General features: G+C 49.2%; 1 protein-coding gene across 1 annotated transcript in view; it reads left to right on the forward strand.

Annotated features, from left to right (window-relative positions):
• Positions 1-27,498, forward strand: part of pkhd1l1.1 (PKHD1 like 1, tandem duplicate 1) — a 186,950-nt gene that overhangs the window by 81,707 nt on the left and 77,745 nt on the right. Inside the window, 9 exon segments of the mRNA XM_038808494.1 lie at positions 135-299; positions 2,445-2,566; positions 4,722-4,854; positions 5,872-6,046; positions 10,588-10,730; positions 10,976-11,080; positions 11,933-12,121; positions 14,023-14,193; positions 18,458-18,681. Of these exon segments, the coding sequence (XP_038664422.1) occupies positions 135-299; positions 2,445-2,566; positions 4,722-4,854; positions 5,872-6,046; positions 10,588-10,730; positions 10,976-11,080; positions 11,933-12,121; positions 14,023-14,193; positions 18,458-18,681 (1,427 nt within the window).

Here is a 27,498-nt window from a genome sequence, read left to right on the forward strand (position 1 = left end):
CTGGTGCAACGCCGGCATCTCCACATCATCTCTTTATATTGAAAGCCATTAGGGGGGTGAAATTAACGGAAAATGCACCCTTTTTTATTGCTAGTTGAATTGATCATTTACATTTTTTGTTACTTTGTCTTCAGATACTGAAATTACCTGTAAGATTGAGACTGCCAGTTATACATCATCTCCTATCACTGTCTACATTGCTGGCCTCGGCTTTGCAAAACATTCCGGGAACCAGACATTCCTGTTCACCTTTCAAATGGAAGTTACAAACATATCACCAGCTGTGGGCAGCACTGAAGGTACGGATTGTAGAATAAATAAGCAAGTACATAAATCACCATTAAACATTAACATCCTCCTTCAGTTACACTCCTGGCACTTAAGACGTTCATGTTTAAAATGGGCACAGGGCTCGAGAGACCAGAGAGCAATAGCTGTTGCATTAACATCAGTTTAACGGTTGATAACATCTTGTGTTCTGTTTATTTCAGAGAAGAACAATTCTGTTCACTGGTGGTCTCACTAAATATAATAACACTGCCTCTGGCAGTCTTTAATAACGTGCCCTCTTTCGGAAAAAAAGCGACCTTTGCAGTATTTTCAATCCATTAAAATGACGATGGCCGATGTAATTTTGAACAAATGGTGGTCACCTACATCGTTCAAGGTCTGGGGCATCGAAAGCAACTGTGCATTACGATGTGCTGGGTAATCCAGAAAAGAAATGGCAAAAGCTTACGGGAAACCTCGGCCACAGTAAGGGTTGGCCAATGATGAAATCTTTTGCGGAAAATTGTTTTCCCCTCTTCACTGATCTTTTATCATACAGAGACGTTCCTGATCTGTTATTTCTTCTGGATTTCTGCCCATCTATTGCAGGTGGTAAACAAAGTTTAAAATACATTTTGTCAAATGTTTTGGGTTCGAAATGTTGGCTGGGTCAGGCTATCAAATCCTGAATTGATTTTTATTTCTGTTAACGCTGCTTGTGTTCTGGATATTGTAGGAAATGGACAAATCATGTTCAAACATGCCCCCAGGGTCAAATATCAATGTTTTAGGATTTGTTTCCTCTGCACCTACAAAGTTGGGGGAAAGTGTCTTTTCTGCACTGCAATTCTGCAGCCAGCCTTAATCAGGCTCTCTCCTTAAACCAGGTCTGACACAGAGAGAGCGTCTTCCTCCCATTGTATCCGAGTCACAGGGCCTGGAATTCAATGGACATTTCACTGCCTCTCCCAATTTGATGTGGAGATGCCGGCGTTGGACTGGGGTGAGCACAGTAAGAAGTCTTACAACACCAGGTTAAAGTCCAACAGGTTTGTTTCAAACACGAGCTTTCGGAGCACGGCTCCTTCTTCAGGTGAATGGGACAACCACCTCAAGGTGTTGTCTCGGCTCAACCACCTTCAGCCATTCACCTGAAGAAGGAGCCGTGCTCCGAAAGCTCGTGTTTGAAACAAACCTGTTGGACTTTAACCTGGTGTTGTAAGACTTCTTACTGTGCTCTCCCAATTTGGGGAGTGGAAAATCCCAGCCTTTAGTGTCATTTACGGCAGAGAAGGAGGCCATTCAGTCCATCGAGTCTATGCTGGTTCTCCAGGGCACAATCCTGTAACTCTAAGAGTTCATTCCCCTCGTGTCCATCCAATTTCCTTCTAAAACCGTTGATCATCTCCGTCCGCGTGAGGAGCGGGTTCCAGGTCATTACAAGGATGTAAAAGGACCAGCCATCTCCAGACCCATGGAACCAGAGCCAAAGTCATGTTTAATCCTCAGGGACTATCTAATAAAGAGATTCCCTGCTCCGATAGCTTCTGCCAAAATACATCCCCTCTCACACCTTTACAGTCGGTATCCATCTGCCACATGTGGGGGGCATAGCGGTTAGCACTGCTGCCTCACAGCGCCAGGAACCCGGGTTCAATTCCAGCCTCGGGTGACTGTCTGTGTGGAGTTTGGATGTTCTCCCCGGGTGGTATTCTCCGACCCCCCGCCGGGTCCAGTTTGTGCGTTCTCACTAACTCAGATTGATTGAAATGGCTTTAGTGTCTGTATGAATCCATTTTATCCCCCCAGTGGGGACATTAGGAGTCACCATCTTACACCCGAGCCAGGCCATTCAGGGGTGAGGTCAGGAAGCTCTCTTTAAACAAAGATCAATGGGAATCTTGAACTCTCTCCCCACTAAAAACTTTTCCAGGGTGGGAATTTCTTTGAGCTTTTGAGACTCAGATTGGCAGATTTTTATTCCAGGTAAGAGGAGTTGAATCAGGATCAGATAGATGATAGAACAGGGCCAAAGGGCTGAGTGGCCGCCTCAGTACCTAGCTTCCCTGGTTTGTGTATAAACTTCAATAATCATTGAACTTTGTGTCTTTCAACATTTAATTGGGGGTTAGGGTTAGGGGCCGACCTATTGACCATCTGTTTCTCTTCTTCAGGAGGAATGATTCTGACAATTTCTGGTTGTGGCTTCACTCCCAATTCAACAGTTTTAATTGGAGGGAAGACCTGCCCCCTCCTTACAGAAAGTCCTGTTGAGAAGAAATGTATCGTTCCAGCGGTGAGCGACTGTCACAGCATCTCGCCTGGCCGAGGGGGGGGGGGGGGGGGGTGGTGATGTTGGGTCGTTGGGGGGGATGTTGAGTTTTGGGGGGGATGTTGAGCCTTTATGGTGGTGGAGGGGGGGGGGGGGGGGGTGGGGGGAGGGGGGGGGGGTTGGTGTGAGTTTTGCTTTTCAGGATGTCTATGTTCAGAGTGTCCAGTTTCCACAAATTGGAAAGGAAGAGTTGTGTTGAGTTGTGTGGAAGGTCTGAGGAGGAATTACCCTGGGATGAGTTGTGTTGAGTTGTGTGGAAGGTCTGAGGAGGAATTACCCTGGGATGAGTTGTGTTGAGTTGTGTGGAAGGTCTGAGGAGGAATTACCCTGGGATGCGCTGAACTGCTTCAGTTCACACCCAACAACTGAGGCACCTGATCACACCTTGTGTACAGGTGGACTGGACTGTATCAGACATCATGATTATGGGCAGCAGGGTAGCACAGTGGTTAGCACTGTTGCGTCACAGCACCAGGGTCCCAGCTTCGATTCCCGGCTTGGGTCACTGTCTGCACGTTCTCCCCGTGTCTGCGTGGGTTTCCTCCGGGTGCTCCGGTTTCCTCCCACAAGTCCCGAAAGACGTGTTGTTAGATGAATTGGACATTCTGAATTCTCCCTCCGTGTACCCGAACAGGCGGCGGAATGTGGCAACTAGGGGATTTTCACAGTAACTTCATTGAAGTGTTAATGTAAGCCTACTTGTGATAATAATAAAGATTATTAATGTAGCAACACCTGATCTCTTTCTAACTAAACTAAGTAATTTCCAACCGAAAGGTAGAAGAATATTATTCCTAATGTCATTGTCCATGTTCCCAGTGTGTGTCTCTAAGGCATCTCTCCTTTCTCCTCTCCCATATTATTGCGCAAAGAAATTTGAAATTCAAAGTTGAGCAGGATTCCTGACTTGCTGCTTTGACTCCAGCTGACTGCTGGATATCTGGATTTAGTCCTCATTATCTCATTATCACACACGTTCCCTCCAACCAGTTTAATTGAACCAACATGGATAAATTTACAAATTCACGCTCCCACTGGGAGCACACCTCAGAGGTTAGGGTGCATGAACCTCACAATTTTTCATCCATTTATAGGGGCTGGTTTAGCACAGGGCTAAAGAGCTGCCTTTGAAAGCAGACCAAGGCAGGCCAGCAGCACAGTTCAATTCTCGTACCAGCCTCCCCGAACAGGCGCCAGAATGTGGCGACTAGGGGCTTTTCACAGTAACTTCATTTGAAGCCTACTTGTGACAATAAGCGATTTTCATTTCATTTCATTTCATTTGCCTGGGAAGTGTTAATGCCGATAATACCTGTGTGATTTGATGGAGCTCCTTTTTGACAGACAATAAAATGTCTGGAAATGAATGGAAGTGGATGCTGGCATCTTACCTTCATGTTAAATTGAGGTTATCTTAATAGAGAAATTCATCTATTTCATTTTAATGGATTTGTATTTCCTTTAAGTTGGAGAATGACAGAAGTTCACACAGATACTCAGGGCATTGACAGTCACCAAGTATAATTTGAGAATTGTGAAATCTTGCTTGTTACAGAATTCCATTATATCAAAATGATTTGATCATGTGGATAATTCTCTTTGTAAACAGCAGATTCTGTATCAGTTCCTGCTCCTGATCTACAGAATGTTGCTCCAAGCTGGAAATATAATAATGATCTCAATGGTGAATGGTTATTATCAGAAAATGAGACAAATGCAAGAGGAAGTAATTCCATTATCCATTGGTCGTTAATTTGACTTCAATCCATAAGGCATTAAATATGTACTATGCTTCTATTTCTAATAAGGGAATCAAAGTATCTGCTTGAAACATGACAAACCTTTTATAAAACTGTATGAGTTAAGAACTTGCACATAGGTTGAGTGATGCGTGAAGCACCGATTGTGAATTTAATATCTGCCAATCCGGGCTCACTTTCTGAGACCAGTTTGGATGTTCATTTTAGTTTGAGTTCTGTCTGTCAGAGTGATGGTGGTTATAGCTATTCAGCTTTTATTAAGGCTCATTTAACCATTCGCTTCGTTACATTCTGACTGCCCTATAAAAGGACATGTGAGAAATAATTAATTTCCTTCTGCTTCTCGGTTCTTACACCAGGCACCTGTCGGAATCTGCAACATCTCCCTGATTGCTGATGGAATATCCAGCACAGTGCCCTTTTCCTTCACTTACGTTGACACACAGTTTCCCACAATCTCACTAATAAATCCGACAACAAGCAGCGTGGCAGGTAAGTCACTGTTCAAAATAAAAAATATGCACAGACTGCAGATGGAAATATGAAATAGAAACAGAACATGCCGACTACGTTTAGCAGGCCTGGTTCGCTGGCTAGGCCCAGTATGTACTGTCCATCCCTAATTGCCCTTGAGAAGGTGATGGTGAGTCACCTTCTTGAGCTATTGCAGTCCTTATGGTGTAGGTACACCCACAGTGCTGTTAGAAAGGGACTTCCGGGATTTTGACCCAGCAACAGTAAAGGTACGTCCAATACATTTCCCAGTCAGGGTGATGAGTGACTTGGAGGGGAACCTCCAGGTGGTGGGGTTCCCATGTGTCTGCTCCCCTTGTCCTTCTAGATGGCAGTGGTCAGTGGATTTGAAGGTGCTGCCTAAGGAGCCTTGGTGATTTCCTGCAGGGCACCTTGTAGATGATACATTGTTACCACTGTTGGTCAGTGGTGGGAGAAGTGAATCTTTGAGGTGGTGAATGAAGTGTCAATCAGTATGAGATAGTCACTGTGTCAAAATCCTGGAACTCCCTCCCTATCAGCACCGTAGGTATACCTACATCACATGGACTGCAGCGGCTCAAGGAGGTAGCTCACCACTACCTTCTCAACAGCAATTAGGGACGGGCATTGATTGGAGCTATGGACAGTGATGGCAGAGTCTCCAACGTTCTTTCCATCGCATGGCTGACCAGGAATTCACCTGTCATTGGTAGGTTGGAGGATGACACTTAACCCATTGGCCACAATATGAATGTAACTTCCTTGGCCATCAGCTCCTGGAGGGGACTCTGAAGCCAATGCTTCTGACTCCGAGTTTGAGATGAAGTAGGGTGGGAGGAGGGTTTGGCAGGTTCCTGTGTTGGACAATCTTTGTTGTTTTCCTCTGTTTCAGGATCGATATAAATGATGCTGTTGCTTAGCTGTGCTGATATCGAATGGCACGCTGATTGACTGTATCTCTTCATATTTCTGCTTCAACAACAGCCTTTCAACTTCTTTGTAATTATTTTCTAGGTGGTTCCAATCTCACAATCCATGGATCAGATTTTGGCAACAGATCTGAAGGCAGTTTTGTATCAATTGGGAACTTTGAGTGTCCAATTCTTCGATGGTCAACTAACAATATCACCTGTCGCCTGCCTCGCGTCCTTCCGGGCAATTACAGAATCTACCTACAAACACCTATTGGGTAGGAGGACCTGACGTTCATTCTCTGCGCTCATTATTTTTCCTCCAAGTTGGTGTAAACTGTGCAAAAGATGGCAGAATTTGAAGTATAAATTGCATTCGGCGGAATCGGATGCAAACCTTGCCCAAAAAACTGGCCACGCCCCCAATGATGAATTAATTACCAAAGGGAGCGGCTTCATTGGCTGGAAGCTCCAAAAATTAAGTTGGTTCTTTTGAGCTCAAGGACTTTGGACAAGTTTTTCAAATTTTTGAAAATAATTTTTAAATTTTCCCAAAAAACTGCCCGGGCGGGATTCCCCCCCCCCCCCTCCCGCTGGGGCGGAGAATTGCCGGCAGGGCGACGTGAATCCAGCCCCACCGGCCCAATGCTGGCTGCTGAATTCTCCGGCGCCGAGGTTTTGGTGGGGGTGGGAATCGCGCCGCGCCAGTCAGCGGCCGCTGGCAGCGCCCCCCCCTTCCCCCCCCCCCCCCCCCCAGCGATTCTCCGCCCCGCGATGGGCCAAGCGGCCGCCCGTTTTGGGCCGGTCCCACCGGCGTAAATCAAACCAGGTCCGTACCAGCGGGACCTGACTCTACAGGCGGATTGTGGAGTCCTCGGGGGGGAGCGGGGGGATCTGGCCCTGGGGGGGGGCCACAATCCGCGGGCCAGCCTGTGCCATGGGGGTACTCTTTCCATAGAAAGCATCCTATCGGGCTGCATCACAGCCTGGTATGGCAACTGCTCGGCCCAGGACCGCAAGAAACTTCAGAGAGTCGTGAATACCGCCCAGTCCATCACACGAACCCGCGTCCCATCCATGGACTCCATCTACACCTCCCGCTGCTGGGGGAAAGCAGGCAGCATAATCAAGGATCCCTCCCACCCGGCTTACTCACTCTTCCAACTTCTTCCATCGGGCAGGAGATTCAGAAGTCTGAGAACACACACGAACAGACTCAAAAACAGCTTCTTCCCCACTGTCACCAGACTCCTAAATGACCCTCTTATTGACTGACCTCATTAACACTACACCCTGTATGCTTCATCCGATGCCGGTGCTTATGTAGTTACATTGTATATCTTGTATTGCCCTGTTATGTATTTTCTTTTCTTCCCATGTACTGAATGATCTGTTGAGCTGCTCGCAGAAAAATACTTTTCACTGTATCTCGGTACACGTGACAATAAACAAGTCCAATCCAATCCAATCCAATCCAATCCAATCCAATCCAATCCAATCCAATCCAATCCAATCCCTCCGTGCCGGCCGCTGTCAACCTCTGCCACGGCCGGCACGGAGAAGAACCCCCCCTGTGCACGCGCTGGGATGACGCCAGCACACACTGGCGCTTCCGCACATGCGCCAACTCGCGCTGGCTGGCAGAGGCCCTTCGGCGCCGGTTGGCACATTGCCAACCCCACCGCCGCCGGCCTAGCCACCTTCCGGGTGGTCCAACGCCGGAGTGGTTCACGCAGCTCCTCGTCGCCGGGACCTCCCGCCCCACCGGGCAGGGGAGAAGCCTGGCCTATCTTTGCCAATTAAATGGGTAAAAAATTCAGTAAAGTTTTAAAAAGTGATTTTCAGTCATTTAAAATTGAGTTACTCACAGCTGGTGGAATTTAATTAAAATTATATTTCTGTGAGATCCCTATGTACAGCTGTATCAAGGAATATTTTTTAACGCAAGTTTTGTTTTAATTTTCTGTTCAAAGATGCTGTCTAATTATACAAATTCAGGGCAGAGTTTGCATTTAGGAATATGCAAATCAGTGAGAAGGAGCTCAGAAAAATCTCTTTGTGATATGTGGAGGTACCCCTCGGAGTCAGTCACCACCCTGACTGGGAAATATATCTCCGTTCCTTCACTGTCGCTGGGTCAAAATCCTGGAACTCCCTCCCTAACAGCACAGTGGGTGTACCTACACCACATGGACTGCAGCAACTTAAGAAGGCGGCTCACCACCACCTTCTGAGCGGCAATTAGAGATTAACAATGAATGCTGGGCACAACAGTGCTGCCCACAATCTGTAAATTAATTTTTAAAAATTGTGCATCTCAGGGGACAGTCTGTGACACTAAAAATAGATTCAATAACCGACTGGCTTCAATGAGTTCAATTATTCTTATTTATACCATCAATGCCAGAATTTTTTGTTTTGTGACGTTTAGATGTTAAAGTGGTGAACTGTGCCTAGTTTATAATAATAAATCATCTTTATTGTCACAAGTAGGCTTACATTAACACTGCAATGAAGTTACTGTGAAAATCCCCTAGTTGCCACATTCCGGCGCCTGTTCGGGTACACAGAGGGAGAATTCAGAAGGTCCAATTCACCTAACAGCACGTCTTTCGGGACTTGTGGGAGGAAACCGGAGCACCCGGAGGAAACCCACGCAGACACGGGGAGAACGTGCAGACTCCGCACAGACAGTGACCCAAGCCGGGAATCGAACCTGGGATCCCGGTGCTGTAAAGCAACTGTGTTAACCACTGTGCTACTAAACCTGCCAAATGTAACTGACAAAGAATTGACTTCAGAGTCAGAAATGATCAGCAATGTGCCCCATGTCAGTCTGGGTTGTGGTGGAATGGACAAATCCCAAACTCGTTTTGCTGCAATATCTTAATTGGAGATTAATGTTATAGAATGATACAAGACTGGTTTAGCTCACTGAGCTAAATCGCTGGCTTTTAAAGCAGACCAAGCAGGCCAGCAGCACGGTTCGCTCCCCGGACAGGCGCCAGAACGTGGCGACGAGGGGCTTTTCACAGTAACTTCATTGAAGGTTACTCGTGACAATAAGCGATTTTCATTTCAGGACAGAGGGAGGACTTTTTGCCCATCGAGTCTGTGCTGCCCCTGGATGAACTGCGCTGAAAGTTGTCCTGCGCCCCCCCCCCCCCCCCCCCCCCTTCCCCTTATCCCCGTGAACCTTTCCCCTTCATATGTTTATTCAATTCCCTTTTGAAAGTTATTATCGAATCTGCTTCCACCAGCCTTTCAGGCAGAACCTTCCAGATCACAACAACTCGCTGTGTCCCCACAGATGGCCCCTTAAACTATGGGTGCCATCCAATTGCCACGCTGCGCCGGAAAAGCAGCTCGCCACGGCACAGCGTGGCCAATAAATGCCGGGAGACCCCGCTCCCAGGATCTACCCGGCTCGCAAACGCGAGATCCAACGCAAACTCGTGAGACGTTTCAATGTAAATCCCGTCCATTGTGGACGGGATCAGTTTTTGGCAAATCTGTATATTAGAGCGAGACGGCTAGTCTGACTCTAATGTGCAGATTCCTGAGAGTTTGGGATTCATCCCCTTTGCCTCAGACACCTCGGGCCAACGCCGTTCAGCACTTGTCCCCAGTAATGGGGACCGGACGGCACAGTGCAGGTCTCCCAGGGAGTCAGAAGCCCCCGTTGCATGTCCTTTGGGCGGGGTGGTACCCTGGCACTGCTGGTGCTACCTGGGCACTCTGACACTGTCTGTCTGGTACCCTGGCATTGCCACCTGGGTGCCAGCTGGCTCTGCCAAGGTACCTGAGTGGCAGTGCCAACTGGCATGGGTAGTACTAGGTTAGCACTGCCAAGGTGCCAAGCTGGCATTTTCTCCACACAATCAGGCTGTGGATGCCCAGTGTGGGGGGGGGGGGGGGGGGTGCTGTCGACCCTTCCATTGTGTGCTGTGGCTGGGGATGGGGCTATGGGTGCCTCGGAGAACCTGATTGTGGTGATATGCATCACTGTAGATACACAAGGGGTTAATGTAAGTACATGTAGACTAGCTAGACACTAGAGGGAGCACCAGAGACATGACACACAGACACTCAACCAATAGGTCAGTTAGATAGGACACGATCATTGGGAATTCACGATACGCACAGAGGTGACACTACCACAGGGGGGCATTACACCAACCCATATATAAAGGACACAGCACACATAATCTTCCTCTTTCCAGTGGAGACACTCAGTGAATACAGACACAGGGTTGATTCAACATCACACCCACCACGTGGATTGTAGCAGACTGGTTTGTCAGTCTGAGTAGCTATAAAAAGATTAACATTAGTGGCGAACCCGAGTAGGAGAATTGTAAATAGTTCAATAAACGTGTTGAAGTTATCTCCACGTCTGAACCTTCCTTTGTCAGAGTGAACATCAAGGAAGTCGCTTATGCTATGCCAAGAGCATAACAAGGCAGTGATCTCTCGCTACACTGGGGGAGTTCCAGTGAGCGGAGTTCCTCACTGTACAAAACGGGGCGATGTGAGGCCTCGGTTGCAGCTCCTGTCCTGTTACACAACGTGAGTCCCGTTGAATAGTCATGCGTTTGTCAGCACTGCAAAGTGCCGGGGAACCACGCGGCTAAACGCGCTCGCTAGGGGACTTTGTTCCTATTTGGTTGAATCGAGCCCCATATTTCCACATCAAATTTACATTTCGGGACTGAATGGTAACGTTTCCTGAAAAATTTCATCTGTACTTTTTGTTTCATCTTCAGTAACGTTAATGCTTTGTTCTAATGGGATTGTTCTCCTCTCTCTATCCCGGCAGCAATTCTGTAAATGCTTCCATTGAGTACGTCTTGCGTGTAACAGGAGTCACTCCCCGGACCGGATCAGTTTATGGGGGTTCCAAAATCACCATCTCTGGCTCTGGTTTCAGTCCCATCCCAGATGACAACAGTATCCAAGTTGGTAAGATTACGCTAACCTGTAATAATGCCTTTCAGTGAAACCTCGACTCATTTGTGCTCTGAGATACTTCCTCAATATTCGAATGATTGCCCTGTAAATACATAGCTAGATTAACTTAATATTTCACATTCCCACCTTTTCTGCAAATGATTAATCTGATTGGGTTGAATTACAGCAGGATTTTATAACAATCGGTGACTATTTTTTTCTGCTCTGGAATATTCTGTGATGTGCGGTGTTGACAGGTTCTGCTCCATGTCACATAACCTTTGCGTCACCAAACTTGCTGGAGTGTGTCCTCAATTCAACTGGAAGAAACTTTGTAATCACCAACAACGGCAGCAACCAGAGTAAGTGGCATTTTGTGCAAACTGTGATGTTTATGTGTCTGTGATGAATGGTATCAGTAGCTGCTGTAACTGTACCTCACCTTTAATACATTGGCCCTTTAAGATCGGGCTTGGAACCCTGGGGGACTCCGCCTCTGGCTCCGCCCCCAGGAAACGGTATATAAGCAGAGGCTCACTCGGCAGCATGTGGTGAGCACACTTCTCGGCTGCTGTTCAGTTCTCTGATGATTAAAGCCTTTGAATTACCAATCTTCTCTCCTGTGTGGTAATTGAGGGTATCCCAGTGTCCCAGCTCTCTATGGTAAATATAAACATTGCAACCAGAAGGAAGACATTCAAACCATCGAAACCTTTTGAATTAGATGGTAGGCTCCATCTACCCCAGTTTGGTTTCGTTCCCCCTTAACACTCTCCCCTCAGAAAAGCCGACCAAACCCGGTTTGGAAATTTTCAGCTGACCCCCAGCCTTTTTGAGGGGGAGAGGGTTCCAGATTCCCACTCCCCGTCGTGCATCAACGTGCTTCCTGATTATCACCCCTGAACGGCCTGGCTTGAATTTTAAGGTTCTGCCCCCTCGTGACTCCCCGGACCTCGGACCCTGGAGGTGACTGAATTGGTGTCAGAAAAAAAGCTGTAACCTCTGTTTAACGTGACAAACACTCCGTGAAATGAATGAAGCTCTCTCCGAGGAGATGGAATGTTTCCCTTGAATCACAGAAATCTTGGAAATGCGAGGATATCCCTGACTGTGAATTTAAAAACTTGTAAATTCTTGAATTTCTCTCTTGCGATGAAGGTTTTATTTCTCGACAATGTTTCCTATTCCCATTGGTCACCATTTTTTCCCGACAGCACTGGGAGTGGGGTACAAATGGAACCCCTCGATCCTGGATATCTTTGTTGGGGACACAGTACGATGGCAGTGGAAGGCACCAAATTTAATCCAAGGGTTGAGGTACAGAGTCTTCAGCGTCTCCAGGCCCAGTGATGTGAACTACAACGGGAGCGGATTTATCAGTGGGGAAGCTGCCACTAAATCAGGCAAGTCCACCACTCCTGCATTTCATTTCAAAGGAAGCTCCTCACTTCTGTCAAATCCCATTGATGTACAGGAGAACCTTGAGAATTAACATGCCTTCTGCTGAATGTTTAAAAATTTAGCTTGACCTATTTCCAGATTGTTGCAAATCATCCAGGAGGTTGATACACACTAAAAAAAAATCTCAGAGATGAAGCTTTGCTCTGTGTGTATTTTTAAAGCTGACTGTTTTTAATGAGGCTCCTGTGGAAAGGAGAAGATTTGGGTTTCTCTAACCCCGAACCTCAGGACATCGCAAAGTGTTTTACAGTCAGTGCAGTACTTTGGAAGTGAGTTCACTGTTGTGATGTGGGAAATACAGTGGTCGCTTTTTGCACCATATAGGGGCTGGTTTAGCACAGGGCTAAATCGCTGGCTTTTAAAGCAGACCAAGGCAGGCCAGCAGCACGGTTCAATTCCCGTACCAGCCTCCCCGAACAGGTGCCGGAATGTGGTGACTAGGGGCTTTTCACAGTAACTTCATTTGAAGCCTACTTGTGACAATAAACCATTTTCGTTTCATTTCATTTCACAGCAAGATCCCACAAACAGCAATGTAGTAATAACTCAGATCGCCTGCTTGTGACACACTGACTGGGGGATAAATATTGGCCAGGACACCAGGGGAACACCCCCCCCCCCCCCCCCCCCCAACCCCAGTCCTCTGCTCTTATTGGAAATGCTGACTGTGAGACCTGTGGGGCAGTATTCTCCGGCGCCAGTTTTCGGACGGGGGGGGGGGGGGGTGTTTACGCCACGCCGGTCGGGGGCTGTTGGCAGCGACCCCCCCCCTCCCCCAGCAATTCTCCAGGCCCCGAAGGGCCGAGCGGCCATCAGTGTCTGGCCAGTCCTGAATGGACATGGTCCATCATGGCGGGACCTGGCTTGGTGGCCGGTGAGGTGTGTCCTCAGGAGGGTGTGGGAGGATCTGTCCCCAGCGGGGGCCCCCATGGTGGCCTGGCCCGCGATCGGGGCCCACTGATCTGTGGGCAGGCCTGTGCCGTGAGGGCACTCTTTCCCTCCGTGCCGGCCTCTGTCGGGCTTCACCATGGCCGGCGCGGAGAAGTACCTCCCTGCGCATGCGCAGGAACTCGCTGGCCGGTTTGCTCATGCACGGAACCAGGTCGGCGGTTATGCGCATGCGCCAACTCGCGCCGGCCCTTTGGCGCCGATTGCCGTGGTGCCAACCCCTCCGCCGCCGGCCTAGCCCCTGGAAGTGCGGAGGATTCCCGATGCCAGAGCGGTTCGCGCTGCTCTTGGCGCCGGTGTCGGCGCATCCGGCCAGTTGTAGGAGAATCCCGCCCGTGATGTCCATCTACCACATTTACTGCAGTGTAACCATGACAACTGCAAAGCACTTTGGGACATTCTGAGATTTTCATGCACAGGATTGAGCTAGACCAGCAGTTGGCTCTCATTGCTAACTACCCTTGAAAAGGTGGCGCTGAGCCACCTTCTTGACAGCTGAGCATCTCGCTGGGCCATTTCAGAGACAACCACATTGCTGTGGGTCTGGACAGACCGGGTAAGGACGGCAGATTTCCTTCCCTGAAGGACATCAGTGAACCAGGTTGGTTGTTAAGACAATTCAGTAGTTTTGTGGCTGGGACTAGTGTTATATTCCGGGTTTTGTTGCTGAATTGAAATTAAATACCCCAATTGGCACGGTGGAATTTGGGTTGAGTCTCCAGATTAGTCTTGGCCTCTGGATTTCCTATCCACTAACAGAGATACTTTCATGCCATAGGGCAGAAATGCTCCTCTTTCTTTCTTTACACTGATGGCTTCTTGTTGCTCTCGGGTACAGTATGAAGCTGATTTGGTGATTTCTCTGCCCTTGATGACTGTTGTTCCTTCTCTACAGGCTCCTTCTCTTACCATTTCACCTCCCCTGGGGCCTTTTTCTACAGCAGTGGTTACGTGGACGAGAAGCAAAGTATCTTTCTGCAGGGAATGGTGAACGTGAGGCCGGCTGAGGAAAGCAGCAAACAGGTGCATGTTTATTTGGCAGGGATTGAAGCAGAATATATCCCAGGTGAGATGTTCATCCACGTTATAGTTTGGAAGATTTACAAGGAACTTATGGGGTTGGAGGAGATGCAGACAGAGGAGCTGAAACGCAAGTGGGAGGAGGAGCTGGGAGGTGTGATAGTGGAGGGCCTTTGGGCGGACGCGTTGAGTAGTCAACGCGACCGCAACATGTGCCAGGCTCAGCCTGATACAATTTAAGGTCGTTCATCAGGCCCACATGACAGTGACCCGGAGGAGCAGATTCTTTGGGGTAGAAGATAGATGTGTAAGCTGTGCGGGAGGACCAGCGAAACATGTCCACATGTTCTGGACATGCCCGAAGCTTTGGGGATTCTGGCAGGGGTTTGCGGATGTCATGTCCATGGTGTTAAAAACAAGGGTGGCACTGAGTCCAGAGGTGGCGATTTTCGGGGTGTCGGAAGAGCCGGGAATCCAGGAGGAGAAAGGGGCAGACGTTCTGCCCTTTGCTTCCCTGGTAGCCCAGAGTCAGATACTATCAGCTTGGAGGGACTCAAAGCCCCCGAAGTCGGAGACCTGGCTATCGGACATGGCTAGCATTCTCTGTTTGGAGAAAATCAGGTTTGCCTTGAGAGGGTCAATGTTAGGGTTCACCCAGAGGTGGCAACCGTTCGTCGACGTTTTTGTGGAAAATTAATCGTCAGCAGGGGGGGGGGGGGTTTGTTTAGCTAAGAGTAGGGGGTAATAAAGGTGGGACCTGTAAGGGAGGAGACAGCTTTTGCGCAATGTTTATAGTTTCATGGACATTGTTTATTTTGTTGTTGTTCTAAAACCAAAAATACCTCAATAAAATGTTTATTGAAAAATAATGCCAGATTTGGAAAAGTAATGATATCTCGGAAGTTCATGGTGCTGAGGAGGTTACAGAGATAGGGAAGTTCATGGTGCTGGGGAGGTTACAGAGATAGGGAGGGTCATGGTGCTGGGGGAGGTTACAGAGATAGGGAGGGTCAGAGTGCTGGGGGAGGTTACAGAGATAGGGAGGGTCATGGTGCTGGGGGAGGTTACAGAGATAGGGAGGGTCATGGTGCTGGGGGAGGTTACAGAGATAGGGAGGGTCAGAGTGCTGGGGGAGGTTACAGAGACAGGGAGGGTCATGGTGCTGGGGGAGGTTACAGAGATAGGGAGGGTCAGAGTGCTGGGGGAGGTTACAGAGATAGGGAGGGTCATGGTGCTGGGGGAGGTTACAGAGATAGGGAGGGTCATGGTGCTGGGGGAGGTTACAGAGACAGGGAGGGTCATGGTGCTGGGGGAGGTTACAGAGATAGGGAGGGTCAGAGTGCTGGGGGAGGTTACAGAGATAGGGAGGGTCATGGTGCTGGGGGAGGTTACAGAGATAGGGAGGGTCATGGTGCTGGGGGAGGTTACAGAGATAGGGAGGGTCATGGTGCTGGGGGAGGTTACAGAGATAGGGAGGCTCATGGTGCTGGGGGAGGTTACAGAGATAGGAAGGGTCATAGTGTTGGGGGATGTTACAGAGATAGGAAGGGTCATAATGCTGGGGGAGGTTACAGAGATAGGGAGGGTCATGGTGCTGGGGGAGGTTACAGAGATAGGGAGGGTCATGGTGCTGGGGGAGGTTACAGAGATAGGGAGGGTCATGGTGCTGGGGGAGGTTACAGAGATAGGGAGGGTCAGAGTGCTGGGGGAGGTTACAGAGATAGGGAGGGTCATAATGCTGGGGGAGGTTACAGAGATAGGGAGGGTCATGGTGCTGGGGGAGGTTACAGAGATAGGGAGGGTCATGGTGCTGGGGGAGGTTACAGAGATAGGGAGGGTCATGGTGCTGGGTGAGGTTACAGAGACAGGGAGGGTCATGGTGCTGGGGAGGTTACAGAGATAGGGAGGGTCATGGTGCTGGGGGAGGTTACAGAGATAGGGAGGGTCATGGTGCTGGGGGAGGTTACAGAGATAGGGAGGGTCATGGTGCTGGGGAGGTTACAGAGATAGGGAGGGTCATGGTGCTGGGGGAGGTTACAGAGACAGGGAGGGTCATGGTGCTGGGGGAGGTTACAGAGATAGGGAGGCTCATGGTGCTGGGGGAGGTTACAGAGATAGGGAGGGTCATGGTGCTGGGGGAGGTTACAGAGATAGGGAGGGTCATGGTGCTGGGGGAGGTTACAGAGACAGGGAGGGTCAGAGTGCTGGGGGAGGTTACAGAGATAGGGAGGGTCATGGTGCTGGGGGAGGTTACAGAGATAGGGAGGGTCATGGTGCTGGGGGAGGTTACAGAGACAGGGAGGGTCAGAGTGCTGGGGGAGGTTACAGAGACAGGGAGGGTCATAATGCTGGGGGAGGTTACAGAGATAGGGAGGGTCATGGTGCTGGGGGAGGTTACAGAGATAGGGAGGGTCATGGTGCTGGGGAGGGGGAGGTTACAGAGATAGGGAGGGTCATGGTGCTGGGGGAGGTTACAGAGATAGGGAGGGTTGTAGGGGCTGGAGGCAGTTACAGAGATTGGGAGGGTTGAAGGGACTGGAGGAAGTTACAGAGATTGGGAGGGTTGGGGGGCTGGAGGTAGTTACAGAGATTGGGAGGGTTGTAGGGGCTGGAGGTAGTTACAGAGATTGGGAGGGTTGAGGGACTGGAGGCAGTTACAGAGATGGGGAGGGTTGAGGGGCTGGAGGAAGTTACAGAGATTGGGAGGGTCGAGGGGCTGGAGGAGGTTACAGAGATAGCGAGGGTTGAGTGGCTGGAGGATGTTACAGAGATTGGGAGGGTCGAGGGGCTGGAGGAGGTTACAGAGATAGGGAGGGTTGGGGGGCTGGAGGCAGTTACAGAGATTGCGAGGGTTGTAGGGACTGGAGGAGGTTACAGAGATTGGGAGGGTTGGGGGGCTGGATGTAGTTACAGAGATTGGGAGGTTTGGGGGGCTGGAGGTAGTTACAGAGATTGGGAGGTTTGAGGGGCTGGAGGCAGTTACAGAGATTGGGAGGGTTGTAGGGACTGGAGGCAGTTACAGAGATTGGGAGCGTTGTAGGGGGCTGGAGGCAGTTACAGAGATAGGGAGGGTCGAGGGGCTGGAGGAGGTTACAGAGATAGGGAGGGTCGAGGGGCTGGAGGAGGTTACAGAGATTGGGAGTGTTGTAGGGGGCTGCAGGCAGTTACAGAGATTGGGAGGGTTGAGGGGCTGGAGGCAGTTACAGAGATAGGGAGGGTTGTAGGGGCTGGAGGCAGTTACAGAGATTGGGAGGGTTGTAGGGGCTGGGGGAGGTTACAGAGATTGGGAGGGTTGAGGGGCTGGAGGAGGTTACAGAGATAGGGAGGGTTGTAGGGGCTGGAGGCAGTTACAGAGATTGGGAGGGTTGAGGGGCTAGAGGAAGTTACAGAGATAGGGAGGGTTGTAGGGGCTGGAGGAGGTTACAGAGATTGGGAGGGTTGAGGGGCTGGAGGCAGTTACAGAGATTGGGAGGGTTGAGGGGCTGGAGGCAGTTACAGAGATTGGGAGGGTTGAGGGGCTGGAGGCAGTTACAGAGCTAGGGAGGGTTGTAGGGGCTGGAGGCAGTTACAGAGATTGGGAGGGTTGAGGGGCTAGAGGAAGTTACAGAGATAGGGAGGGTTGTAGGGGCTGGAGGAGGTTACAGAGATTGGGAGGGTTGAGGGGCTGGAGGCAGTTACAGAGATTGGGAGGGTTGAGGGGCTGGAGGCAGTTACAGAGATTGGGAGGGTTGAGGGGCTGGAGGCAGTTACAGAGCTAGGGAGGGTTGTAGGGGCTGGAGGCAGTTACAGAGATAGGGAAGGTTGAGGGGCTGGAGGCAGTTACAGAGATTGGGATGGTTGAGGGGCTGGAGGAGGTTACAGAGATTGGGATGGTTGAGGGGCTGGAGGAAGTTACAGAGATTGGGAGGGTCGAGGGGCTGGAGGAGGTTACAGAGATTGGGAGGGTATAGGGGCTGGAGGAGGTTACAGAGATAGGGAGGGTTGGGGGGCTGGAGGAGGTTACAGAGATAGGGTGGGTTGAGGGGCTGGAAACCAGGAGGAGAATTTTAAACTCAGGGCAGTGATGGACTGGGGTCCGATGCTGGTCAGTGTGAAATGATTGAAATTTATTGTAGAACAAAATAAAATTATTGAGAGTTGGAATTATTTGCAGAAAATCAATAAATTTTGAGCTTCTCTTGTCCATAAAACTGAATATACCGCTCCTCCCCCGCCCCCAACCCCATCCCCGACCCCCTCTCCCCCCATACAACACACACATTCTCTGGGTTAACAGCTGATTGTTTGTTTGTGTGTTTGTTGGTGTGAAGGACACTCTGAGGAGCTACATTCACAATCCGATGATAACTGTACAGCACCGAACCCCATCTGTGAACAGGCATCGAGCAACAATACTGATGATGGAAGCTTCACGTTCCGCCTCTCCCCCTGTTATTCACCCACCATCAGCAACATCACACCTTTGCAAGGGACAGTGCACTCCAGATTAACTATTACTGGCACTGGATTTAGTAAAATCGGTTGTGCAAATGAGGTAATCCAACACATTTGAACATGAACGAAGCAAATTTGAATTTGCCCTTTCCATGCTGGCAGTGTTATTATCTGTAACAGTACCAATGTTAAACCTCGCACCCAAACAGGAACTTACATTTCAACAAGACCTTTCACAACCTCTGCAGCCAATAAAGTGATTCTTGAATTGTAGTCACTGGATTAATGTAGGAATCACAGTTTCTCACACAGCAAGATACCATCAGCGTTCCGCAATGTCGGTTGAGGAAAAAATATTGACCCAGGAAGACACGGGAGAGACATCACCCGCCCGACTTCTAATTGGTTCAGAAGGATACCCTGGACCCAGCAGGGTCCAGAATATACTCACTGGCCGTCCCCACTGAATATTCTCACTGGCCGTCTCCACTGAATATACTCACTGACCCAGTCCCCACTGAATATACTCACTGACCCAGTCTCCACTGAATATACTCACTGACCCAGTCCCCACTGAATATACTCACTGACCCAGTCTCCACTGAATATACTCACTGACCCAGTCCCCACTGAATATACTCACTGACCCAGTCCCCACTGAATATACTCACTGACCCAGTCTCTACTGAATATACTCACTGACCCAGTCCCCACTGAATATACTCACTGACCCAGTCCCCACTGAATATACTCACTGACCCAGTCCCCACTGAATATACTCACTGACCCAGTCTCCACTGAATATACTCACTGACCCAGTCCCCACTGAATATACTCACCGGCCGTCTCCACTGAATATACTCACTGACCAGGTCCCCACTGAATATACTCACTGACCCAGTCCCCACTGAATATACTCACTGACCCAGTCCCCACTGAATATACTCACTGACCCAGTCCCCACTGAATATACTCACTGACCCAGTCCCCACTGAATATACTCACTGACCCAGTCCCCACTGAATATACTCACTGACCCAGTCTCCACTGAATATACTCACTGACCCAGTCCCCACTGAATATATTCACTGACCCAGTCCCCACTGAATATACTCACTGACCCAGTCCCCACTGAATATACTCACTGACCCAGTCTCCACTGAATATACTCACTGACCGTCCCCACTGAATATACTCACTGACCCAGTCTCCACTGAATATACTCACTGACCCAGTCCCCACTGAATATACTCACTGACCCAGTCTCCACTGAATATACTCACTGACCCAGTCTCCACTGAATATACTCACTGACCGTCTCCACTGAATATACTCACTGACCCAGTCCCCACTGAATATACTCACTGACCCAGTCCCCACTGAATATACTCACTGACCCAGACTCCACTGAATATACTCACTGACCCAGTCTCTACTGAATATACTCACTGACCCAGTCCCCACTGAATATACTCACTGACCCAGTCCCCACTGAATATACTCACTGACCCAGTCCCCACTGAATATACTCACTGACCCAGTCCCCACTGAATATACTCACTGACCCAGTCTCCACTGAATATACTCACTGACCCAGTCCCCACTGAATATACTCACTGACCCAGTCCCCACTGAATATACTCACTGACCCAGTCTCTACTGAATATACTCACTGACCCAGTCCCCACTGAATATACTCACTGACCCAGTCCCCACTGAATATACTCACTGACCCAGTCCCCACTGAATATACTCACCGGCCGTCTCCACTGAATATACTCACTGACCAGGTCCCACTGAATATACTCACTGACCCAGTCCCCACTGAATATACTCACTGACACAGTCCCCACTGAATATACTCACTGACCCAGTCCCCACTGAATATACTCACTGACCAAGTCTCCACTGAATATACTCACTGACCCAGTCCCCACTGAATATACTCACTGACCCAGTCTCCACTGAATATACTCACTGACCCAGTCCCCACTGAATATACTCACTGACCCAGTCCCCACTGAATATACTCACTGGCCGTCCCCACTGAATATTCTCACTGGCCGTCTCCACTGAATATACTCACTGACCCAGTCCCCACTGAATATACTCACTGACCCAGTCCCCACTGAATATACTCACTGACCCAGTCCCCACTGAATATACTCACTGACCCAGTCCCCACTGAATATACTCACTGACCCAGTCTCCACTGAATATACTCACTGACCCAGTCCCCACTGAATATATTCACTGACCCAGTCCCCACTGAATATACTCACTGACCCAGTCCCCACTGAATATACTCACTGACCCAGTCTCCACTGAATATACTCACTGACCGTCCCCACTGAATATACTCACTGACCCAGTCTCCACTGAATATACTCACTGACCCAGTCCCCACTGAATATACTCACTGACCCAGTCTCCACTGAATATACTCACTGACCCAGTCTCCACTGAATATACTCACTGACCGTCTCCACTGAATATACTCACTGACCCAGTCCCCACTGAATATACTCACTGACCCAGTCCCCACTGAATATACTCACTGACCCAGACTCCACTGAATATACTCACTGACCCAGTCTCTACTGAATATACTCACTGACCCAGTCCCCACTGAATATACTCACTGACCCAGTCTCCACTGAATATACTCACTGACCCAGTCCCCACTGAATATACTCACTGACCCAGACTCCACTGAATATACTCACTGACCGTCTCCACTGAATATACTCACTGACCCAGTCCCCACTGAATATACTCACTGACCCAGTCCCCACTGAATATACTCACTGACCCAGTCCCCACTGAATATACTCACTGACCCAGTCTCCACTGAATATACTCACTGACCCAGTCCCCACTGAATATACTCACTGGCCGTCCCCACTGAATATACTCACTGACCCAGTCTCCACTGAATATACTCACTGACCCAGTCCCCACTGAATATACTCACTGGCCGTCCCCACTGAATATACTCACTGACCCAGACTCCACTGAATATACTCACTGACCGTCTCCACTGAATATACTCACTGACCCAGTCCCCACTGAATATACTCACTGAGCCTGTCCCCACTGAATATACTCACTGACCCAGTCCCCACTGAATATACTCACTGACCCAGACTCCACTGAATATACTCACTGACCCAGTCCCCACTGAATATACTCACTGACCCAGTCCCCACTGAATATACTCACTGACCCAGTCTCTACTGAATATACTCACTGACCCAGTCCCCACTGAATATACTCACTGACCCAGTCCCCACTGAATATACTCACTGACCCAGTCTCTACTGAATATACTCACTGACCCAGTCCCCACTGAATATACTCACTGACCCAGTCTCCACTGAATATACTCACTGACCCAGTCCCCACTGAATATACTCACTGACCCCCTCCCCACTGAATATACTCACTGACCCAGTCTCCACTGAATATACTCACTGACCCAGTCCCCACTGAATATACTCACTGACCCAGTCTCCACTGAATATACTCACTGACCCAGTCCCCACTGAATATACGCACTGACCCAGTCCCCACTGAATATACTCACTGACCCAGTCTCCACTGAATATACTCACTGACCCAGTCTCCACTGAATATACTCACTGACCCAGTCTCCACTGAATATACTCACTGACCCAGTCCCCACTGAATATACTCACTGACCCAGTCTCCACTGAATATACTCACTGACCCAGTCTCCACTGAATATACTCACTGACCCAGTCCCCACTGAATATACTCACTGACCGTCTCCACTGAATATACTCACTGACCCAGTCCCCACTGAATATACTCACTGACCCAGTCCCCACTGAATATACTCACTGACCCAGTCCCCACTGAATATACTCACTGACCCAGTCCCCACTGAATATACTCACTGACCCAGTCTCCACTGAATATACTCACTGACCCAGTCTCCACTGAATATACTCACTGACCCAGTCTCCACTGAATATACTCACTGACCCAGTCTCCACTGAATATACTCACTGACCCAGTCCCCACTGAATATACTCACTGACCCAGTCCCCACTGAATATACTCACTGACCCAGTCTCCACTGAATATACTCACTGACCCAGTCCCCACTGAATATACTCACTGACCCAGTCCCCACTGAATATACTCACTGACCCAGTCTCCACTGAATATACTCACTGACCCAGTCCCCACTGAATATTGACACCTCGCGACCCAGCATGAATATACTCACTGACCCAGTCCCCACTGAATATACTCACTGACCCAGTCCCCACTGAATATACTCACTGACCCAGTCCCCACTGAATATACTCACTGACCCAGTCCCCCTGAATATACTCACTGACCCAGTCCCCACTGAATATACTCACTGACCCAGTCCCCACTGAATATACTCACTGACCCAGTCCCCACTGAATATACTCACTGACCCAGTCTCCACTGAATATACTCACTGACCCGTCCTCCACTGAATATACTCACTGACCCAGTCCCCACTGAATATACTCACTGACCCAGTCCCCACTGAATATACTCACTGACCCAGTCCCACTGAATATACTCACTGACCCAGTCCCACTGAATATACTCACTGACCCAGTCTCCACTGAATATACTCACTGACCCAGTCCCCACTGAATATACTCACTGACCCAGTGTCTCCATGAATATACTCACTGACCCAGTCCTCCACTGAATATACTCACTGACCCAGTCCCTCCCACTGAAATACTCCACTGACCCAGTCTCCACTGAATATACTCACTGACCCAGTCTCCACTGAATATACTCACTGACCCAGTCTCCACTGAATATACTCACTGACCCAGTCTCCACTGAATATACTCACTGACCCAGTCTCCACTGAATATACTTCACTGACCCAGTCTCCACTGAATATACTCACTGACCCAGTCTCCCACTGAATATACTCACTGACCCAGTCTCCACTGAATATACTCACTGACCAGTCTCCACTGAATATACTCACTGACCCAGTCCCCACTGAATATACTCACTGACCCAGTCCTCCACTGAATATACTCACTGACCCAGTCCCCACTGAATATACTCACTGACCCAGTCCCACTGAATATACTCACTGACCCAGTCCCACTGAATATACTCACTGACCCAGTCTCCCACTGAATATACTCACTGACCCAGTCTCCACTGAATATACTCACTGACCCAGTCTCCACTGAATATACTCACTGACCCAGTCTCACTGAATATACTCACTGACCCCAGTCTCCACTGAATATACTCACTGACCCAGTCCCACTGAATATTACTCACTGACCCAGTCTCCACTGAATATACTCACTGACCCAGTCCCCACTGAATATACTCACTGACCCAGTCTCCACTGAATATACTCACTGACCCCAGTCCCCACTGAATATACTCACTGACCGTCTCCACTGAATATACTCACTGACCCAGTCTCCACTGAATATACTCACTGACCCAGTCCCCACTGAATATACTCACTGACCCAGTCTCCACTGAATATACTCACTGACCCAGTCTCCACTGAATATACTCACTGACCCAGTCCCCACTGAATATACTCACTGACCCAGTCTCCACTGAATATACTCACTGACCCAGTCTCCACTGAAATACTCACTGACCCAGTCCCCACTGAATATACTCACTGACCCAGTCCCCACTGAATATACTCACTGACCCAGTCCCCACTGAATATACTCACTGACCTAGTCTCCACTGAATATACTCACTGACCCAGACTCCACTGAATATTCTCACTGACCCAGTCCCCACTGAATATACTCACTGACCCAGTCTCCACTGAATATACTCACTGACCCAGTCCCCACTGAATATACTCACTGACCCAGTCTCCCTGAATATACTCACTGACCCACTCTCTACTGAATATACTCACTGAGCCAGTCCCCACTGAATATACTCACTGACCCAGTCCCCACTGAATATACTCACTGGCCGTCCCCACTGAATATACTCACTGGCCGTCTCCACTGAATATACTCACTGACCCAGTCCCCACTGAATATACTCACTGACCCAGTCTCCACTGAATATACTCACTGACCCAGACTCCACTGAATATACTCACTGACCCAGTCCCCACTGAATATACTCACTGACCCAGTCCCCACTGAATATACTCACTGACCCAGTCCCCACTGAATATACTCACTGACCCAGTCTCCACTGAATATACTCACTGACCCAGTCCCCACTGAATATACTCACTGACCCAGTCCCCACTGAATATACTCACTGACCCAGTCTCCACTGAATATACTCACTGACCCCAGTCTCCACTGAATATACTCACTGACCGTCCCCACTGAATATACTCACTGACCCAGTCCCCACTGAATATACTCACTGACCGTCTCCCCACTGAATATACTCACTGACCCAGTCCCCACTGAATATACTCACTGACCCAGTCCCCACTGAATATACTCACTGGCCGTCTCCACTGAATATACTCACTGACCCAGTCCCCACTGAATATACTCACTGACCCAGTCCCCACTGAATATACTCACTGACCCAGTCCCCACTGAATATACTCACTGACCCAGTCTCCACTGAATATACTCACTGACCCAGTCTCCACTGAATATACTCACTGACCCAGTCTCCACTGAATATACTCACTGACCCAGTCTCCACTGAATATACTCACTGACCCAGTCTCCACTGAATATACTCACTGACCCAGTCCCCACTGAATATACTCACTGACCCAGTCTCCACTGAATATACTCACTGACCCAGTCTCTACTGAATATACTCACTGACCCAGTCTCCACTGAATATACGCACTGACCCAGTCTCCACTGAATATACTCACTGACCGTCTCCACTGAATATACTCACTGACCCAGTCTCCACTGAATATACTCACTGACCCAGTCTCCACTGAATATACGCACTGACCCAGTCTCCACTGAATATACTCACTGACCGTCTCCACTGAATATACTCACTGACCCAGTCCCCACTGAATATACTCACTGACCCAGTCCCCACTGAATATACTCACCGACCCAGTCCCCACTGAATATACTCACTGACCCAGTCTCCACTGAATATACTCACTGACCCAGTCCCCACTGAATATACTCACTGACCCAGTCCCCACTGAATATACTCACTGACCCAGTCTCCACTGAATATACTCACTGACCCAGTCTCCACTGAATATACTCACTGACCCAGTCTCCACTGAATATACTCACTGACCCAGTCTCCACTGAATATACTCACTGACCCAGTCTCCACTGAATATACTCACTGACCCAGTCCCCACTGAATATACTCACTGACCCAGTCTCCACTGAATATACTCACTGACCCAGTCCCCACTGAATATACTCACTGACCGTCTCCACTGAATATACTCACTGACCCAGTCTCCACTGAATATACTCACTGACCCAGTCCCCACTGAATATACTCACTGACCCAGTCTCCACTGAATATACTCACTGACCCAGTCTCCACTGAATATACTCACTAACCCAGTCCCCACTGAATATACTCACTGACCCAGTCTCCACTGAATATACTCACTGACCCAGTCTCCACTGAATATACTCACTGACCCAGTCCCCACTGAATATACTCACTGACCCAGTCCCCACTGAATATACTCACTGACCCAGTCCCCACTGAATATACTCACTGACCTAGTCTCCACTGAATATACTCACTGACCCAGACTCCACTGAATATACTCACTGACCCAGTCCCCACTGAATATACTCACTGACCCAGTCTCCACTGAATATACTCACTGACCCAGTCCCCACTGAATATACTCACTGACCCAGTCTCCACTGAATATACTCACTGACCCACTCTCTACTGAATATACTCACTGAGCCAGTCCCCACTGAATATACTCACTGACCCAGTCCCCACTGAATATACTCACTGGCCGTCCCCACTGAATATACTCACTGGCCGTCTCCACTGAATATACTCACTGACCCAGTCCCCACTGAATATACTCACTGACCCAGTCTCCACTGAATATACTCACTGACCCAGACTCCACTGAATATACTCACTGACCCAGTCCCCACTGAATATACTCACTGACCCAGTCCCCACTGAATATACTCACTGACCCAGTCCCCACTGAATATACTCACTGACCCAGTCTCCACTGAATATACTCACTGACCCAGTCCCCACTGAATATACTCACTGACCCAGTCCCCACTGAATATACTCACTGACCCAGTCTCCACTGAATATACTCACTGACCCAGTCTCCACTGAATATACTCACTGACCGTCCCCACTGAATATACTCACTGACCCAGTCCCCACTGAATATACTCACTGACCCAGTCTCCACTGAATATACTCACTGACCCAGTCCCCACTGAATATACTCACTGACCCAGTCTCCACTGAATATACTCACTGACCCAGTCCCCACTGAATATACTCACTGACCCAGTCCCCACTGAATATACTCACTGACCTAGTCTCTACTGAATATACTCACTGACCCAGTCTCCACTGAATATATTCACTGACCCAGTCCCCACTGAATATACTCACTGACCCAGTCTCCACTGAATATACTCACTGACCCAGTCCCCACTGAATATACTCACTGACCCAGTCTCCACTGAATATACTCACTGACCCAGTCTCCACTGAATATACTCACTGACCCAGTCCCCACTGAATATACTCACTGACCCAGTCCCCACTGAATATACTCACTGACCGTCTCCCCACTGAATATACTCACTGACCCAGTCCCCACTGAATATACTCACTGACCCAGTCCCCACTGAATATACTCACTGACCCAGTCCCCACTGAATATACTCACTGACCCAGTCCCCACTGAATATACTCACTGACC

The sequence above is a fragment of the Scyliorhinus canicula genome, chromosome 10 (genome assembly GCF_902713615.1).
Source record: "Scyliorhinus canicula chromosome 10, sScyCan1.1, whole genome shotgun sequence".
Classification (NCBI taxonomy): domain Eukaryota; kingdom Metazoa; phylum Chordata; class Chondrichthyes; order Carcharhiniformes; family Scyliorhinidae; genus Scyliorhinus; species Scyliorhinus canicula.